The sequence below is a fragment of the Salvelinus fontinalis genome, chromosome 17, assembly GCF_029448725.1.
Source record: "Salvelinus fontinalis isolate EN_2023a chromosome 17, ASM2944872v1, whole genome shotgun sequence".
In the NCBI taxonomy this organism is placed as follows: Eukaryota; Metazoa; Chordata; class Actinopteri; order Salmoniformes; family Salmonidae; genus Salvelinus; species Salvelinus fontinalis.
Window position 1 is genome coordinate 6,697,405 of NC_074681.1, and position 20,697 is coordinate 6,718,101.

Genomic DNA, 20,697 nt, shown 5'->3' on the forward strand with positions numbered 1-20,697 from the left:
TGTGTGTGTGTGTGTGTGTGTGTGTGTGTGTGTGTGTGTGTGTGTGTGTGTGTGTGTGTGTGTGTGTGTGTGTGCGTGTGTGTGTGTGTGTGTGCGTGTGTGTGTGTATGCGTGTGTGTGCGTGTGTGTGTGTGTGTGTGTGTGTGCGTGTGTGTGTGTGCGCGTGTGTGTGCGTGTGTGTGTGTGTGTGTACTCACCCAGTTCTGTATCTCTGATACCCATGTAAGTCTCCAGTAGGTCATCCACCTTCTGCACTGCTCTCTCATCAAACTCTGTCGGCTGGAAAACACAAGACAGTCCACACTCCTCTCTGAGTAACAGATAATACACTGTACAGTAATAGATAATACACTGTAATGGATAATACACTGTACAGTAATAGATAATACACTGAACAGTAATGATAATGCACTGTACAGTAACAGATAATGCACTGTACAGTAACAGATAATACGCTGTACAGTCATAGATAATACACTGTATAGTAACAGATAATACACTGTACAGTAACATATAATACACTGTAATAGATAATACACTGTACAGTAATAGATAATACACTGAACAGTAATGATAATGCACTGTACAGTAACAGATAATGCACTGTACAGTAACAGATAATACACTGTACAGTAACAGATAATACACTGTAATAGATAATACACTGTACAGTAACATATAATACACTGTAATAGATAATACACTGTACAGTAATAGATAATACACTGTACAGTAATAGATAATACACTGTAATAGATAATACACTGTACAGTAATGATAATGCACTGTACAGTAACAGATAATACACTGTATAGTAACAGATACTATAGTGTAATAGATAATACACTGTACAGTAATGATAATGCACTGTACAGTAACAGATAATACACTGTACAGTAACAGATAATACACTGTACAGTAACAGATAATGCACTGTACAGTAATGATAATGCACTGTACAGTAACAGATAATACGCTGTACAGTAATAGATAATACACTGTATAGTAACAGATAATACACTGTAATAGATACTACACTGTACAGTAACAGATAATACACTGTACAGTAACAGATAATACGCTGTACAGTAATGATAATGCACTGTACAGTAACAGATAATACACTGTACAGTAATATATAATATACTGTACAGTAACAGATAATGCACTGTACAGTAATGATAATGCACTGTATAGTAACAGATAATACACTGTACAGTAACATATAATACACTGTACAGTAACATATAATACACTGTAATAGATAATACACTGTACAGTAACAGATAATACACTGTAATAGATAATACACTGTACAGTAATGATAACGATTACATCACTTTGTCCAAACCACTGCTTAGCCCAACACCAGCGGGAACCCCCTATCACAAGGGGGTTATGGGTGGTATTGGGAGGGGTGTAAGGGGACATGAATACACACTCACCACTTCCTCTACGGTAGCAGGGCCCCTGGAGCGAAGTCTCAGAGTCCCTCTCCCTGTCCCCATCTTATTGTCACTGGCCGGCTTGACTCCCTTCGACCTCGGCTCCAGCATCTCTGTTCAGCACATAATACACTTCAAGTCAACGGTGTCGGAGATAATGCTTTAAATGTGGCTAATGTATCTCTGACATACACATGTGTTTTACAAGTGGGCTGGTATATATGTGACAAAAACATCAAGAATCACATCAATCTCTGGGTGATAACTACAGGTAGTCTGGACTAGAATCACATCAATCTCTGGGTGATAACTACAGGTAGTCTGGACTAGAATCACATCAACCTCTGGGTGATAACTACAGGTAATCTGGACTAGAATCACATCAACCTCTGGGTGATAACTACAGCTCGTCTGGACTAGAATCACATTAACCTCTGGGTGATAACTACAGGTAATCTGGACTAGAATCACATCAACCTCTGGGTGATAACTACAGCTCGTCTGGACTAGAATCACATTAACCTCTGGGTGATAACTACAGGTAATCTGGACTAGAATCACATCAACCTCTGGGTGATAACTACAGCTCGTCTGGACTAGAATTAGTTGTGTTAGTGCCTGCACACCCTACAGCTCCCTACAGAGTTGGAGACCTCTGCCCTTGTCCCATGCCCTCACAGAAGACCTTCATCTCTACAAATGTTAAAGCCTACACTAGTCCCCAGCTGTCCACTCACCGAAGGCCTTCATGGGCTCCACCAGTTTGAGGGTGAACTTCTGCTCCTTCGGCAGCTCCTTCAGCATGCGAGCCACCTCGTAGTGACGTGTTCCCACTATGTTCTTGCCGTTGATGCATTCTATGTGGTCTCCTACAGAGATCCCCTTCACCTTTTCCACAACACTGCCCTCCTTGATACGCTGTTGGGGGACCGGGGGAGAGAGAGAGAGACATCTATAAGACATTTCATCACACAGCCCTTCAATGTCAAGAGATGAAACAAGAGAAGAGTCCCCCTCAGCCAGCTGGTTCTGAGGCTCAGTTCACCAACCCAAACCAACCCCATAGAGCCTCAGGACAGCAGACAGCCAGCTGGTTCTGAGGCTCAGTTCACCAACCCAAACCAACCCTATAGAGCCTCAGGACAGCAGACAGCCAGCTGGTTCTGAGGCTCAGTTCACCAACCCAAACCAACCCCATAGAGCCTCAGGACAGCACTCAGCCAGCTGGTTCTGAGGCTCAGTTCACCAACCCAAACCAACCCCATAGAGCCTCAGGACAGCAGACAGCCAGCTGGTTCTGAGGCTCAGTTCACTAACTCAAACCAACCCCATAGAGCCTCAGGACATCACTCAGAACATCTGGCCCAACCAAATCATCACAAAGCAAAAATAAAAATATATAACCTATTGGAAAGACACCACAACAAAGTAAACTTCAATGCTATTTGTCTCTGAACAGACAGTACATGGTGGCAGACTGATTATCTGTTCAGGAAAACACTGACTAGGTACAGACTCAGAGAGCACAGTCTGGCTATAGAAACCGGTCATCACAGACAAACCTGGCTACCCAGAGAGGACAGTCTGGCTACAGAGACCGGTCGTCACAGACAAACCTGGCTGCCCAGAGAGGACAGGCTGGCTATAGAGACCGGTCGTCACAGACAAACCTGGCTACCCAAAGAGGACAGTCTGGCTATAGAGACCGGTCGTCACAGACAAACCTGGCTGCCCAGAGAGGACAGTCTGGGTATAGAGACCGGTCGTCACAGACAAACCTGGCTGCCCAGAGAGGACAGTCTGGGTATAGAGAACGGTCGTCACAGACAAACCTGGCTGCCCAGAGAGGACAGTCTGGCTATAGAGACCGGTCGTCACAGACAAACCTGGCTACCCAGAGAGGACAGTCTGGCTATAGAGACCGGTCGTCACAGACAAACCTGGCTGACCAGAGAGGACAGGCTGTGCTCACTCTGCTCCAGGGGAAAGGTAGAGAGAGCTGCATTGCCTATTACACTGTGACAAATACTCAGACCGAAGAGAATCTTTCTTTCCCCAAATTATCATCCAGTACAAAGAATTTGAAACTATAAAAGATGAAGAAAAAATCTAATATTTATTGGGTGAAAATGTGTTTTGGCAGCCAAATATATGTCCTCCTGCCACAACCTGAGGGACAGCCACTGAAAAGTGCAATGTAATGTGTTTTGTTTGTGTTGTCTTTCATACCACGTCATGTGTCTTCTGTTGAGACTGGTCTACTACTATTGATTTAATGTATTGTTATTCTCATTAATATTGTTGTTGTAGTTGCTGGTAATCCCATTTCCACTACTACTATTATTATTGCTGTTGGTCACACCATTTTTGTTAAATGTATACTTTGACAATGTAAGTAATTTTACTTGCCATGTCAATAAAGTATATTAGAGCGAGAGAGAGAGTTGGAGAGGGAGAGAGAGTTGGAGAGATAGAGACAGAGAGAGAGTTGGAGAGACACAGAGAGAGACAGAGAGAGAAAGAGAGAGAGAGAGATATCAAAAGCCACATGTTGACATTATCACTGTAGCTCCCTCCAGTAACCACGAGCACAAACGTTCCTTGATTTTATCTGGCGGCTTTATTCTGTAGTTTTAGTCAGAATTATCACCTTCCGTGAGAACTATAAAGTAAATTAAAATACAGTTAATAAGCACACTCTTACAACCTTCTTATCTTACGAGTGACTTATTAGCTTGGTATAACTCTGAAGTGAAAAATACCTCATTGGCTGCTTATTACAGAAGGGAGGAAATCAACAACTTCACACTTATTATTCCTGGCATGAATTCACGCTTCATTCTTAATTATTATAACGTTACCATCCTAACATACACACGTCAACATTAATTATTATAACGTTACCATCCTAACATACACACTTCATCCTTAATTATTATAACGTTACCATCCTAACATACACACGTCAACATTAATTATTATAACGTTACCATCCTAACATACACACTTCATCCTTAATTATTATAACGTTACCATCCTAACATACACACTTCACCCTTAATTATTATAACGTTACCATTGTAACATACACACTTCAACCTTTACGAACTACACCCGAAGACATGAAAACGTAGCTAACACAGCGCGGGTTTGCCTTCGCTCCAAAGGTGTGTTACTACGATAATAATCCCCGTTACAACAGTTCTTAGTTCCGCTTGTCTTATCGTTCCCCCGCATAGCGAACACGTAAACAACACAAAAAAACAACGACATAGAGTTACAGGTTAATTGTCAGTTACAATCACAACTTTTTGCCTTCTTTGATTTCAGACAAAAACTACGTCTGAAATATATTTTAAAGTTCTAACTACAATCAGTTAGAACAAATTAATGACGCTACAGTGTGTTGTATGATTTATCCTTTACAGGTGAAACCCCGAAAAAAAGATTAGTAAAACAACTGGCTTCAAGAAACGTCCCATAAAGGAGAAGTTGAAAGGATTCTCTTTGATAATGAGAGGCTTCAGAGAGTTTAAATAAAGAACAGATATTTGCAATGCAGATTTATCTCCTAATTTAGGAGCATCCGTTCTGTGCCGGATGGGTTTTGGTTGCTGTGTGAATATTAATTATCCATTTAATACAGGCTGATTCTGCTGAGACTGACTAAAATCAAATCACATTTTATTTGTCACAAACACATATTTAGCAGGTGTTATTGCGGGTCTAGTAGCGAAATGCTTGTGTTTCTAGCTCCAACAGTGCAGTAATATCTAGCAATTCACAACAATACACACAAATCTAAAAGTAAAAGAATGTAATTAAGAAATATATTAATATTACGATGAGAAATGTTGGAGTGGCATTGACTAAAATACAGTAGAATACAATATATACATATGAGTAAAGCAGTATGTAAACATTATTAAAGTGACTAGTGTTCCATTATTAAAGTGGCCAGTGATTTCAAGTCTATGTATACGGGGCAGCAGCCTCTAAGGTGCAGGGTTGAGTAACCGGGTTGTAGCCGGCTAGTGATGGCTATTTCACAGTCTGATGGCCTTGAGATAGAACCTGTTTTTCAGTCTCTCGGTCCCAGCTCGGGGTGAACAGGACGTGGCTCGGGTGGTTGATGTCCTTGATTATCTTTTCAGCCTTCTTGTTACATCGGGTGGTGTAGGTGTCCTGGAGGGCAGGTAGTTTGCCCCCGGTGATACGTTGGGCAGACCGCACCTCCCTCTGGAGAGCCCTGCGGTTTGCGAGCGGTGAAGTTGCCATACCAGCAGGTGATACAGCACGACAGGATGCTCTCAATGATGCATCTGTAAAAGTTTGTGAGGGTCTTAGGGTCCAAGCCAAATTTCTTCAGCCTCCTGAGGTTGAAGAGGCGCTGTTGCGCCTTCTTCACCAAACTGTCTCTGTGGGTGGACCATTTCAGTCTGTCCGTGATGTGTACGCCGAGGAACTTAAAGCTTTCCACCTTCTCCACTGCAGTCCTGTCGATGTGGATAGGGGGGTGCTCCCTCTGCTGTCTCCTGAAGTCCACGATCAGCTCCTTCGTTTTGTTGACGTTGAGTGAGAGGTTGTTTTCCTGGCACCACTCCACCAGAGCCCTCACCTCCTTCCTGTAGGCCGTCTCGTCATCGTTGGTAATCAGGCCTACTACTGTTGTCTGCAAACTTGATGATTGAGTTGGATGCGTGCTTGGCCATACAATCATGGGTGAACAGAGAGTACAGGAGCAAGTGGGGACAGCAGACTGGGATAGGGAGAGATTGAATATGTCCGTAAACACACCAGCCAGCTGGTCTGCACATGCTCTGAGAACGCAACTAGGGATCCCGTCTGGGCCGGCAGCCTTGCGAGGGTTAACACGTTTAAATGTCTTACACACGTCGGCCACGGAGAAGGAGAGACCGCAGTCCTTGGTAGCGGGTCGCGTAGGAGGCACTGTATTATCCTCAAAGCGGGCGAAGAAGGTGCTTAGCTTGTCCGGGAGCAAGATGTCGGTGTCCGCGACGTGGCTGATGTTCTCTTTGTAATCCGTGATTTCCTGTAGACCCTGCCACATACGTCTCGTGTCTGAGCCGTTGAATTGTGAGAAGGAGTTTCTCACTCACTAAACCCTCATCAACGACCAGCTCCCTGCATACCACTTCACAATATCCACTATTAATATGGGCCCTGGTCAAATGTAGGGCCCTACATAGGGAATAGCCCTGGTCAAATGTAGGGCCCTACATAGGGAATAGCCCTGGTCAAATGTAGTGCCCTACATAGGGAATAGCCCTGGTCAAATGTAATGCCCTACATAGGGAATAGCCCTGGTCAAATGTAGGGCCCTACATAGGGAATAGCCCTGGTCAAATGTAGGGCTCTACATAGGGAATAGCCCTGGTCAAATGTAGGGCTCTACATAGGGAATAGCCCTGGTCAAATGTAGGGCCCTACATAGGGAATAGCCCTGGTCAAATGTAGGGCTCTACATAGGGAATAGCCCTGGTCAAATGTAGGGCCCTACATAGGGAATAGCCCTGGTCAAATGTAGTGCTCTACATAGGGAATAGCCCTGGTCAAATGTAGGGCTCTACATAGGGAATAGCCCTGGTCAAATGTAGTGCCCTACATAGGGAATAGCCCTGGTCAAATGTAGGGCCCTACATAGGGAATAGCCCTGGTCAAATGTAGGGCCCTACATAGGGAATAGGGTGCCATTTGGGACAAAGCCATTGTCCCTAAGCAGGTTTGTGTCCCCTGGGGTGTCTGTCTGATGTGGGGTGTCTGTCTGATGTGGGGTGTCTGTCTGATGTGGGGTGTCTGTCTGATGTGGGGTGTCTGTCTGATGTGGGGTGTCTGTCTGATGTGGGGTGTCTGTCTGATGTGGGGTGTCTGTCTGATGTGGGGTGTCTGTCTGATGTGGGGCGTCTGTCTGATGTGGGGCGTCTGTCTGATGTGGGGCGTCTGTCTGATGTGGGGTGTCTGTCTGATGTGGGGTGTCTGTCTGATGTGGGGTGTCTGTCTGATGTGGGGTGTCTGTCTGATGTGGGGTGTCTGTCTGTTGTGGGGTGTCTGTCTGATGTGGGGTGTCTGTCTGATGTGGGGTGTCTGTCTGATGTGGGGAGTCTGTCTGATGTGGGGTGTCTGTCTTATCTGTCCAATGTAAACGCTGATTAATCAAAACCCTTATAAAGCACAAAGTAAATCACTGGTGTGTAATACGCTGAAAATGTCATGATGACATGACGCTTCACGAACACAAGGTGGCGTCTTGGAGCAATCGGTTTCACTCTCTCTATGCAAGACGTTGGTGGTAAACCTTCACTCTCTCTATGCAAGACGTTGGTGGAAAACCTTCACTCTCTCTATGCAAGACGTTGGTGGAAAACCTTCACTCTCTCTATGCAAGACGTTGGTGGAAAACCTTCACTCTCTCTATGCAAGACGTTGGTGGAAAACCTTCACTCTCTCTATGCAAGACGTTGGTGGAAAACTCTGACCTTAAGGAGTACTAAACTTGCATCTCTTCAATAATCATTAATCATTTCTCAAGCAAGAATGTTGCTAGGACTGTCTGGGAGTGGTCTGAGTGGGGAGGGAACATAGCTGTTATTGGCAAAGAGGGTCTGAGTGGGGAGGGAACATAGCTGTTATTGGCAGAGAGGGTCTGAGTGGGGAGGGAACATAGCTGTTATTGGCAGAGAGGGTCTGAGTGGGGAGGGAACATAGCTGTTATTGGCAAAGAGGGTCTGAGTGGGGAGGGAACATAGCTGTTATTGGCAAAGAGGGTCTGAGTGGGGAGGGAACATAGCTGTTATTGGCAGAGAGGGTCTGAGTGGGGAGGGAACATAGCTGTTATTGGCAGAGAGGGTCTGAGTGGGGAGGGAACATAGCTGTTATTGGCAGAGAGGGTCTGAGTGGGGAGGGAACATAGCTGTTATTGGCAGAGAGGGTCTGAGTGGGGAGGGAACATAGCTGTTATTGGCAGAGAGGGTCTGAGTGGGGAGGGAACATAGCTGTTATTGGCAGAGAGGTTCTGAGTGGGACAATTTCACAGTGTTATTCCAACCTCATAGTGTGGAAAATGTACAGTATATAAAATGCATGAAAATCATGTTTTTGTCACACCTTGATCTGTTTCACCTGTCTTTGTGATTGTCTCCATTCACCTCCAAGTGTCCCCCGTGTTCCCCATTATTCCCAGGGTATTTAGTCCTGTGTTCTCTGTTTGTTTGTTGCCGGTTCGTCTTGTCATGCCAAGTCAACCAGCGTGTTTTTCTGTGCTCCTGCTTTTTCCAAGTCTGTTCTAGTCCTCCCGGTTCTGACCTTAGCCTGCCCTGACACTGAGCCCTCCTGCCTGACCATTCAGCCTGCCCTGACACTGAGCCCTCCTGCCTGACCATTCAGCCTACCCTGACACTGAGCCCTCCTGCCTGACCATTCAGCCTGCCCTGACACTGAGCCCTCCTGCCTGACCATTCAGCCTGCCCTGACACTGAGCCTGCCTGCCACTCTGTACTTCCTGTCCACGACCTGTCTCTTTCCTGCCCCTTGTTTTATAATAAATATCAGAGACTCGAACCATCTGCCTCCCGTGTCTGCATCTGGGTCTCGCCCTGTATCGTTATAGTTTTTGACTGCACTGGGCCTTTAATGATTCAACCATTGTAAAATATATGAGTTACAATTGAATCAATTGATTGATTGCATTGATTTAATCTATTAGATTGATTGACTGATAGATTATTGGTAGACAATAGACAGACAGACGGATAAAGTGAACAGGATCTGGGGAGGGAGAGACAGACGGACGGATGGACGATCGTATAAACAGATGAACTCCTACATACCTTGATGAAGGCGTATCCCGCCCCGTTATCTGTGATGGTGAGTCCCAGGGCGTCCTCGGACTTAAACACCTCCACCTCCTTCTTAATCGCCTTAATGTGGGCGAATATAAAGTCCTCCAGGCCGATCTGACCACCAAGCAGCTTCTCCATGTCGATCTTATGGGTGTTCAATGTACAGAACAGGATCTGGGGAGAGAGAGACAGATTAATGAACAGGATCTGGGGAGAGACAGACAGATTAATGAACAGGTTCTGTGGAGAGAGACAGATTAATGAACAGCATCTGGGGAGAGAGAGACAGACAGACAGACAGACAGACAGATTAATGAACAGGATCTGATGAGGGAGAGAGACAGACAGACATATTAATGAACAGGGTCTGGGGAGAGACAGACAGACAGACAGATTAATGAACAGGGTCTGGTGAGAGACAGACAGCTTAATGAACAGGGTCTGGTGAGAGACAGACAGACATATTAATGAACAGGGTCTGGGGAGAGACAGACAGACAGACAGACAGATTAATGAACAGGGTCTGGTGAGAGACAGACAGCTTAATGAACAGGGTCTGGTGAGAGACAGACAGACATATTAATGAACAGGGTCTGGGGAGAGACAGACAGACAGATTAATGAACAGGGTCTGGTGAGAGACAGACAGCTTAATGAACAGGGTCTGGGGAGAGACAGACAGACAGACAGATTAATGTTGAGAGGTATTGATGAGAGAGACAGACATATTAATGTTGAGAGGTATTGATGAGAGAGACAGACATATTAATGTTGAGGGGTATTGATGAGAGAGACAGACATATTAATGTTGAGAGGTATTGATGAGAGAGACAGACATATTAATGTTGAGAGGTATTGATGAGAGAGACAGACATATTAATGTTGAGAGGTATTGATGAGAGAGACAGACATATTAATGTTGAGAGGTATTGATGAGAGAGACAGACATATTAATGTTGAGAGGTATTGATGAGATAAACTTCATATTTGTCACGCCCTGGCCTTAGTATTCTTTGTTTTCTTTATTATTTTGGTTAGGTCAGGGTGTGACATGGGGAATGTATGTGGTTTTTGTAGTGTCTAGGGTGGTTGTAAGGTTTAGGGGGTTTATTAGAGTAGTTGGGTTTATGTTTAGTATAGTAGTCTAGCTGTGTCTATGGTTGAGTGTAGGTATCTAGGAAAGTCTATGGTTGCCTGAATTGGGTCTCAATTAGAGACAGCTGGTTATTGTTGTCTCTGATTGGGAGCCATATTTAAGGCAACCATAGGCTTTAGCTGTTTGTGGGGAATTGTCTATGTTGAACGTTTGTAGCCTGTGTGTGTGCACTACGTTTATAGCTTCACGGTCGTTTGTTGTTTTTGTATAGTTTGTAATAGTATTTCGTTTCATGTTCATCTTCGTCGTTAAAAATAAAAGAAGATGGCTTATTTTCCACATGCTGCGTTTTGGTCCGTCTCTCCTCCACACGATCGTGACAATATTAAATACTGATGAAACATCTCAGTTCTCTGAGAACACAACATTCAGTGAACAAAATATAAATGCAATATGCAACAATTTAAAAGATTTTACAGAGAAATCTGTCAATTGAAAGAAATTAATTAATCTTTGGATTTCACATAACTGGGAATACAGATATGCATCTGTTGGTCACAGATACCTTAAAAGAAAGGTGGGGGTGTGGATCAGAAAACCAGTCAGTATCTGACCACCATTTACCTCATGAAAACCAGTCAGTATCTGACCACCATTTACCTCATGAAAACCAGTCAGTATCTGACCACCATTTACCTCATGAAAACCAGTCAGTATCTGACCACCATTTACCTCATGAAAACCAGTCAGTATCTGACCACCATTTACCTCATGAAAACCAGTCAGTATCTGACCACCATTTACCTCATGAAAACCAGTCAGTATCTGACCACCATTTACCTCATGAAAACCAGTCAGTATCTGACCACCATTTACCTCATGAAAACCAGTCAGTATCTGACCACCATTTACCTCATGAAAACCCGTCAGTATCTGACCACCATTTACCTCATGAAAACCAGTCAGTATCTGACCACCATTTACCTCATGAAAACCAGTCAGTTACTGACCACCATTTACCTCATGAAAACCCGTCAGTATCTGACCACCATTTACCTCATGAAAACCAGTCAGTATCTGACCACCATTTACCTCATGAAAACCAGTCAGTATCTGACCACCATTTACCTCATGAAAACCAGTCAGTATCTGACCACCATTTACCTCATGAAAACCAGTCAGTATCTGACCACCATTTACCTCATGAAAACCAGTCAGTATCTGACCACCATTTACCTCATGAAAACCAGTCAGTATCTGACCACCATTTACCTCATGAAAACCAGTCAGTATCTGACCACCATTTACCTCATGAAAACCAGTCAGTATCTGACCACCATTTACCTCATGAAAACCAGTCAGTATCTGACCACCATTTACCTCATGAAAACCAGTCAGTATCTGACCACCATTTACCTCATGAAAACCAGTCAGTATCTGACCACCATTTACCTCATGAAAACCAGTCAGTATCTGACCACCATTTACCTCATGAAAACCAGTCAGTATCTGACCACCATTTACCTCATGCAAACCAGTCAGTATCTGACCACCATTTGCCTCATGCAGCGCGACACATCGACACATAACATATATTTGGTAGACACCAGGCTATGGGTCCTCTATTTCAGAGGTAACATATATTTGGTAGACACCAGGCTATGGGTCCTCTATTTCAGAGGTAACATATATTTGGTAGACACCAGGCTATGGGTCCTCTATTTCAGAGGTAACATATATTTGGTAGACACCAGGCTATGGGTCCTCTATTTCAGAGGTAACATTAATTTGGGGTTAGTAACCTATTCCCTATATAGTGCACTACTTTAGACCAGGGCCCTATTCCCTATATAGTGCACTACTTTAGACCAGGGCCCTATTCCCTATATAGTGCACTACTTTAGACCAGGGCCCTATTCCCTATATAGTGCACTACTTTAGACCAGGGCCCTATTCCCTATATAGTGCACTACTTTAGACCAGGGCCCTATTCCCTATATAGTGCACTACTTTAGACCAGGGCCCTATTCCCTATATAGTGCACTACTTTAGACCAGGGCCCTATTCCCTATATAGTGCACTACTTTAGACCAGGGCCCTATTCCCTATATAGTGCACTACTTTAGACCAGGGCCCTATTCCCTATATAGTGCACTACTATAGATCAAGGCCCTATTCCCTATATAGTGCACTACTACGGCCCCTTGGCCTCTTTACAGGGAAAAGGGTGACATTTGGGACACATCTCTGGTTGGCTGCTTCCTTGTTAAGCCTCTTTGGCTGTGTACCAACAGGCACAGAACACTGCTCTGCTCTGCTCTACTCCTCACTTCACACACATCAGCTGACTCACACTGACACAAGCAAGGGTTGCCTCTGGTTACAAGAGTATAAAATAACAGGATTGGGGGGGGGGGGGGGGGGGGCAAAGAGAGAGGGTGGAGTATTAGAGAGAGAGGAAGAGCGAGAGAGAGGAGAGGTGGTGGGAATAAAGTGAAGGAGGCTGGGCCATTCACAGGTACAGTACATTAGAAAATATAAAGGTTTGATTCGTGTCTCTCTCTCTCTTCTCTTCCTTTCTCTCTCTCTTCTCTTCCTGTCTCTCTCTCTTCTCTTCCTGTCTCTCTCTCTTCTCTTCCTGTCTCTCTCTCTCTTCTCTTCCTGTCCCTCTCTCTTCTCTTCCTTTCTCTAGCTCTTCTCTCTCTCACACAATTAGAGGCTCATTAAAATTCAACAGATTTTAATTGTGAGAGAGTGGTGCCTACCTACCTGTTCTAAAGTAGCAGGTCAGGCCATTACCCAGAAGGCCACGGGAGAGACAAACAGTAGAATACGCTGTCAATGAAATCAGGGCCTTCACGCTCTCTCTCCCTCTGACACTTCTCTTTCATGTCTCTCTCTCTTCTCTTCCTTTCTCTAGCTCTTCTCTCTCTCACAGAATGTTCTCTGCCTCTCCTGACACACACACACCTCAACTTTACCGCCCTGACTCACAAGGACACATCCACCTCCCTCCTCTCCTCACTTATCCCTACTCTCCTCCCTCCACCTCCCTCCTCTTTCTCCCACAGGCTAGAACTGAGGGAGGTAGAACTGAGGGAGGTAGAACTGAGGGAGGTAGAACTGAGGGAGGTAGAACTGAGAGAGGTAGAACTGAGGGAGGTAGAACTGAGGGAGGTAGAACTGAGGGAGGTAGAACACATGGACATGGAAGGTGTAAAAAACCTGGACTGACAGTCTGTCTGATTTCATTCAAGACTACTCTAGAACCGACAATGTAGGTCTATCAAAACAAATAGAACTACTCCAGAACAGACCATGTAATATATTATAATATGCTACGCATGACATACATTTTGGAAATGGGTGGCCCGAAGAATGGAACCCACAACCCTGGCGGTGCAAGCACCATGCTCTACCAACTGAACCCACAACCCTGGCGGTGCAAGCACCATGCTCTACCAACTGAGCCCACAACCCTGGCGGTGCAAGCACCATGCTCTACCAACTGAGCCCACAACCCTGGCGGTGCAAGCGCCATGCTCTACCAACTGAGCCCACAAACCTGGCGGTGCAAGCACCATGCTCTACCAACTGAGCCCACAACCCTGGCGGTGCAAGCACCATGCTCTACCAACTGAGGCCACAACCCTGGCGGTGCAAGCACCATGCTCTACCAACTGAGGCCACAACCCTGGCGGTGCAAGCACCATGCTATACCAACTGAGCCCACAACCCTGGCGGTGCAAGCGCCATGCTCTACCAACTGAGCCCACAACCCTGGCGGTGCAAGCACCATGCTCTACCAACTGAGCCCACAACCCTGGCGGTGCAAGCACCATGCTCTACCAACTGAGCCCACAACCCTGGAGGTGCAAGCGCCATGCTCTACCAACTGAGCCCACAACCCTGGCGGTGTAAGCACCATGCTCTACCAACTGAGCCCACATCCCTGGCGGTGCAAGTGCCATGCTCTACCAACTGAGCCCACAACCCTGGCGGTGCAAGCACCATGCTCTACCAACTGAGCCCACAACCCTGGCGGTGCAAGCACCATGCTCTACCAACTGAGCCCACAACCCTGGCGGTGCAAGCACCATGCTCTACCAACTGAGCCCACAACCCTGGCGGTGCAAGCACCATGCTCTACCAACTGAGCCCACAACCCTGGCGGTGCAAGCACCATGCTCACCCAACTGAACCCACAACCCTGGCGGTGCAAGCACTATGCTCTACCAACTGAGCCCACAACCCTGGCGGTGCAAGCACTATGCTCTACCAACTGAGCCCACAACCCTGGCGGTGCAAGCACCATGCTCTACCAACTGAGCCCACAACCCTGGCGGTGCAAGCACCATGCTCTACCAACTGAGCCCACAACCCTGGCGGTGCAAGCACCATGCTCTACCAACTGAGCCCACAACCCTGGCGGTGCAAGCACCATGCTCTACCAACTGAGCCCACAACCCTGGCGGTGCAAGCACCATGCTCTACCAACTGAGCCCACAACCCTGGCGGTGCAAGCACCATGCTCTACCAACTGAGCCCACAACCCTGGCGATGCAAGCACCATGCTCTACCAACTGAGCCCACAACCCTGGCGGTGCAAGCACTATGCTCTACCAACTGAGCCCACAACCCTGGCGGTGCAAGCACCATGCTCACCCAACTGAGGCCACAACCCTGGCGGTGCAAGCACCATGCTCTACCAACTGAGCCCACAACCCTGGCGGTGCAAGCGCCATGCTCTACCAACTGAGCCCACAACCCTGGCGGTGCAAGCACCATGCTCTACCAACTGAGGCCACAACCCTGGCGGTGCAAGCGCCATGCTCTACCAACTGAGCCCACAACCCTGGCGGTGCAAGCACCATGCTCTACCAACTGAGCCCACAACCCTGGCGGTGCAAGCACCATGCTATACCAACTGAGCCATACAGGACCATGTACAGTGCCTTAGGAAAGTATTCATAGCCATTGACTTATTCCACATTTTGACTTATTCCAGCTTATCACCCATCTAACACCAACCCTACCGTGAAGCATGGTGGTGGCAGCATCATGCTATGGGGATGGTTTCAGCAGCAGGGACTGGGAGACTAGTAAGGACAGAGGGGACAATGAATGGAGCCAAATACAGGCAAATCCTTGATGAGAACCTGCTTCAGAGAGCAAACGACCTTAGACTGGGGCGAAGATTTACGTTCCAACAGGACAATGACCCCCAAGAATACAGCCAAAGCAATGCTGGAATGGCTTCAGAACAAGAATGTGAGAGTCTTTGAGTGGCCCAGCCAAATCTGTGGAAAGACTTGAAGATTGCTGTTCACCGCAGCTCCCCATCTAACTTAACAGAGCTTGAGAAAATCTACAAAGAAGAATGGGAGAAAATCCCCAAATCCAGATGTGCAAAACTGATTCAGACATAAGACAACTCAAAGCTGATCTTGACCAGGTCGCAGTTGTAAATGAGAACTTGTTCTCAACTAGCCTACCTGGTTAAATAAAGGTGAAATAAAACAATATTTTAATTTTTTTTGACATAAGACGACTCAAAGCTGATTCAGGTCTAAGACGACTCAAAGCTGATTCAGACATGAGACGACTCAAAGCTGATTCAGACATAAGACGACTCAAAGCTGATTCAGACATGAGACGACTCAAAGCTGATTCAGACATGAGACGACTCAAAGCTGATTCAGACATGAGACGACTCAAAGCTGATTCAGACATGAGACGACTCAAAGCTGATTCAGACATGAGACGACTCAAAGCTGATTCAGACATGAGACGACTCAAAGCTGATTCAGACATGAGACGACTCAAAGCTGATTCAGACATGAGACGACTCAAAGCTGATTCAGACATGAGACGACTCAAAGCTGATTCAGACATGAGACGACTCAAAGCTGATTCAGACATGAGACGACTCAAAGCTGATTCAGACATGAGACGACTCAAAGCTGATTCAGACATGAGACGACTCAAAGCTGATTCAGACATGAGACGACTCAAAGCTGATTCAGACATAAGACGACTCAAAGCTGATTCAGACATGAGACGACTCAAAGCTGATTCAGACATGAGACGACTCAAAGCTGATTCAGACATGAGACGACTCAAAGCTGATTCAGACATGAGACGACTCAAAGCTGATTCAGACATGAGACGACTCAAAGCTGATTCAGACATGAGACGACTCAAAGCTGATTCAGACATGAGACGACTCAAAGCTGATTCAGACATGAGACGACTCAAAGCTGATTCAGACATGAGACGACTCAAAGCTGATTCAGACATGAGACGACTCAAAGCTGATTCAGACATGAGACGACTCAAAGCTGATTCAGCCATGAGACGACTCAAAGCTGATTCAGACATGAGACGACTCAAAGCTGATTCAGACATGAGACGACTCAAAGCTGATTCAGACATGAGACGACTCAAAGCTGTAATCGCAGACAAAGGTGCTTCTCCAATGTATAAAAAGTCCATGGATCTGATTACTTTCTCAATGCCCTGTATCGGTAAAGTGACTAGGCCACAGGATCGACAATAAGCAGGAGCCAGATGAGTCTCTGCAATAATTATCAGGTTTAATGTCTACTTTAAAGAACCAGTGCAGTCAAACATGTGATTTCTCTGTGTTTTATATATACACTGATCAAAAAAATAAAGGGAACACTTAAATAACATAATGTAACTCCAAGTCAATCACACTTCTGTGAAATCAAACTGTCCACTTAGGAAGAAACACTGATTGACAATAAATTCCACATGCTGTTGTGCAAATGGAATAGACAAAAGGTGGAAATTATAGGCAATTAGCAAGACACCCCCAATAAAGGAGTGGTTCTGCAGGTGGTGACCACAGACCACTTCTCAGTTCCTATGCTTCCTGGCTGATGTTTTGGTCACTTTTGAATGCTGGCGGTGCTTTCACGCTAGTGGTAGCATGAGACGGAGTCTACAACCCACACAAGTGGCTCAGGTAGTGCAGCTCATCCAGGATGGCACATCAATGCGAGCTGTGGCAAGAAGGTTTGCTGTGTCTGTCAGCGTAGTGTCGAGAGCATGGAGGCGCTACCAGGAGACAGGCCAGTACATCAGGAGACGTGGAGGAGGCCGTAGGAGGGCAACAACCCAGCAGCAGGACCGCTACCTCCACCTTTGTGCAAGGAGGAGCACTGCTAGAGCCCTGCAAAATGACCTCCAGCAGGCCACAAATGTGCATGTGAAGATGTTTCCACTTCACAATAACATCACTTACAGTTGACCGTGGCAGCTCTAGCAGTTGACCGGGGCAGCTCTAGCAGTTGACCGGGGGGCAGCTCTAACAGTTGACCGGGGGGCAGCTCTAGCAGTTGACCGGGGGGCAGCTCTAGCAGTTGACCGGGGCAGCTCTAGCAGTTGACCGGGGGGCAGCTCTAGCAGTTGACCGGGGGGCAGCTCTAGCAGTTGACCGGGGGGCAGCTCTAGCAGTTGACCGGGGCAGCTCTAGCAGTTGACCGGGGCAGCTCTAGCAGTTGACCGGGGGCAGCTCTAGCAGTTGACCGGGGCAGCTCTAACAGTTGACCGGGGCAGCTCTAACAGTTGACCGGGGGCAGCTCTAGCAGTTGACCGGGGGCAGCTCTAGCAGTTGACCGGGGGGCAGCTCTAACAGTTGACCGGGGCAGCTCTAGCAGTTGACCGGGGGCAGCTCTAGCAGTTGACCGGGGGGCAGCTCTAACAGTTGACCGGGGCAGCTCTAACAGTTGACCGGGGCAGCTCTAACAGTTGACCGGGGCAGCTCTAACAGTTGACCGGGGCAGCTCTAACAGTTGACCGGGGGCAGCTCTAGCAGTTGACCGGGGGCAGCTCTAGCAGTTGACCGGGGGGCAGCTCTAACAGTTGACCGGGGGGCAGCTCTAGCAGTTGACCGGGGGGCAGCTCTAGCAGTTGACCGGGGAGCAGCTCTAGCAGTTGACCGGGGGGCAGCTCTAGCAGTTGACCGGGGCAGCTCTAGCAGTTGACCGGGGGGCAGCTCTAACAGTTGACCGGGGCAGCTCTAGCAGTTGACCGGGGGGCAGCTCTAGCAGTTGACCGGGGGCAGCTCTAGCAGTTGACCGGGGGGCAGCTCTACCAGTTGACCGGGGGCAGCTCTAACAGTTGACCGGGGCAGCTCTAACAGTTGACCGGGGGGCAGCTCTAGCAGTTGACCGGGGGGCAGCTCTAGCAGTTGACCGGGGGGCAGCTCTAGCAGTTGACCGGGGGGCAGCTCTAGCAGTTGACCGGGGGGCAGCTCTAGCAGTTGACCGGGGGCAGCTCTAGCAGTTGACCGGGGGCAGCTCTAGCAGTTGACCGGGGCAGCTCTAACAGTTGACCGGGGGCAGCTCTAGCAGTTGACCGGGGGCAGCTCTAGCAGTTGACCGGGGGGCAGCTCTAACAGTTGACCGGGGCAGCTCTAGCAGTTGACCGGGGGCAGCTCTAGCAGTTGACCGGGGGGCAGCTCTAACAGTTGACCGGGGCAGCTCTAACAGTTGACCGGGGCAGCTCTAACAGTTGACCGGGGCAGCTCTAACAGTTGACCGGGGCAGCTCTAACAGTTGACCGGGGGCAGCTCTAGCAGTTGACCGGGGGCAGCTCTAGCAGTTGACCGGGGGGCAGCTCTAACAGTTGACCGGGGAGCAGCTCTAGCAGTTGACCGGGGGGCAGCTCTAGCAGTTGACCGGGGGGCAGCTCTAGCAGTTGACCGGGGCAGCTCTAGCAGTTGACCGGGGGGCAGCTCTAACAGTTGACCGGGGCAGCTCTAGCAGTTGACCGGGGGGCAGCTCTAGCAGTTGACCGGGGGGCAGCTCTAGCAGTTGACCGGGGGGCAGCTCTAGCAGTTGACCGGGGGGCAGCTCTAGCAGTTGACCGGGGGGCAGCTCTAGCAGTTGACCGGGGGCAGCTCTAACAGTTGACCGGGGGCAGCTCTAGCAGTTGACCGGGGGGCAGCTCTAGCAGTTGACCGGGGGGCAGCTCTAGCAGTTGACCGGGGGGCAGCTCTAGCAGTTGACCGGGGGCAGCTCTAGCAGTTGACCGGGGGCAGCTCTAGCAGTTGACCGGGGCAGCTCTAGCAGTTGACCGGGGCAGCTCTAGCAGTTGACCGGGGCAGCTCTAGCAGTTGACCGGGGCAGCTCTAGCAGTTGACCGGGGGCAGCTCTAGCAGTTGACCGGGGGCAGCTCTAACAGTTGACCGGGGGGCAGCTCTAGCAGTTGACCGGGGCAGCTCTAGCAGTTGACCGGGGGCAGCTCTAGCAGTTGACCGGGGCAGCTCTAGCAGTTGACCGGGGCAGCTCTAGCAGTTGACCGGGGGCAGCTCTAGCAGTTGACCGGGGGCAGTTCTAGCAGTTGACCGGGGGCAGCTCTAGCAGTTGACCGGGGGCAGCTCTAGCAGTTAGAGGCATTATGAAGCTCTGTAGTGAGTGTTGCAACCGAGGACAGATTATTTTTAATTCAGCAGTCCTGTTCTGTGAGCTTGTGTGGTCTACCACTTCGCTGCTGAGCCGTTGTTGCTCCTAGACATTTCCACTTCACAATAACAGCCCTTACAGTTGACCCGGGGCAGCTCTAGCAGGGCAGAACTGACTTGTTGTTAAGGTGGTATTCTATGACGGTGCCACGTTGAAAGTCACTGAGCTCTTCAGTAAGGCCATTCTACTGCCAATGTTTGTCTATGGAGATTGCATGGCGTGTGCTCGATTTTATACACCTGTCGGCAATGGGTGAGGCTGAAATAGCTGAATCCACTAATTCGAAGCGGTGTCCATATACTTTGTATATATAATGTAACTAACTGAATAACGTATATAACTAACTGACTACCGGTATAACTTGTTTAAGGAATTTTGTTGCTTCATCTAATGAGAAAACCATGGAATTTTTCTATTGTCTGACCTAGAGATGTGCAATGACATGCTGACGTGACAGATGCTGTGTTAATATGCCCAGCCAATAATCTGATCATTCATTTACTGACTGCGTGACTGTCTGACTGCATGACTGACTGTCTGTCTGTCTGACTGACTGTCTGTCTGTCTGCGTGACTGACTGTCTGTCTGACTGACTGCGTGACTGACTGTCTGTCTGACTGACTGTCTGACTGTCTGTCTGTCTGTCTGTCTGTCTGACTGTATGACTGACTGTATTTCTGTCTGTCTGTCTGTCTGACTGCGTGACTGTCTGTCTGTCTGACTGTCTTTCTGTCTGACTGTCTGACTGCGTGACTGACTGTCTGTCTGACTAGCTGTCTGCCTGACTGTCTTTCTGTCTGACTG

At 47.7% G+C, this 20,697-nt stretch overlaps 1 protein-coding gene across 1 annotated transcript in view; it reads right to left on the reverse strand.

Annotated features, from left to right (window-relative positions):
* The window catches only part of gipc2 (GIPC PDZ domain containing family, member 2), a 42,767-nt gene that overhangs the window by 677 nt on the left and 21,393 nt on the right, over window positions 1–20,697 (reverse strand). Inside the window, exons 2-5 of the mRNA XM_055866013.1 lie at window positions 9,293–9,478; window positions 2,183–2,363; window positions 1,446–1,558; window positions 198–279 (exon numbers count right to left, since the gene is read on the reverse strand). Coding sequence (XP_055721988.1) covers window positions 198–279; window positions 1,446–1,558; window positions 2,183–2,363; window positions 9,293–9,478 — 562 coding nt within the window. The remainder of the gene's footprint in view (window positions 1–197; window positions 280–1,445; window positions 1,559–2,182; window positions 2,364–9,292; window positions 9,479–20,697) is intronic.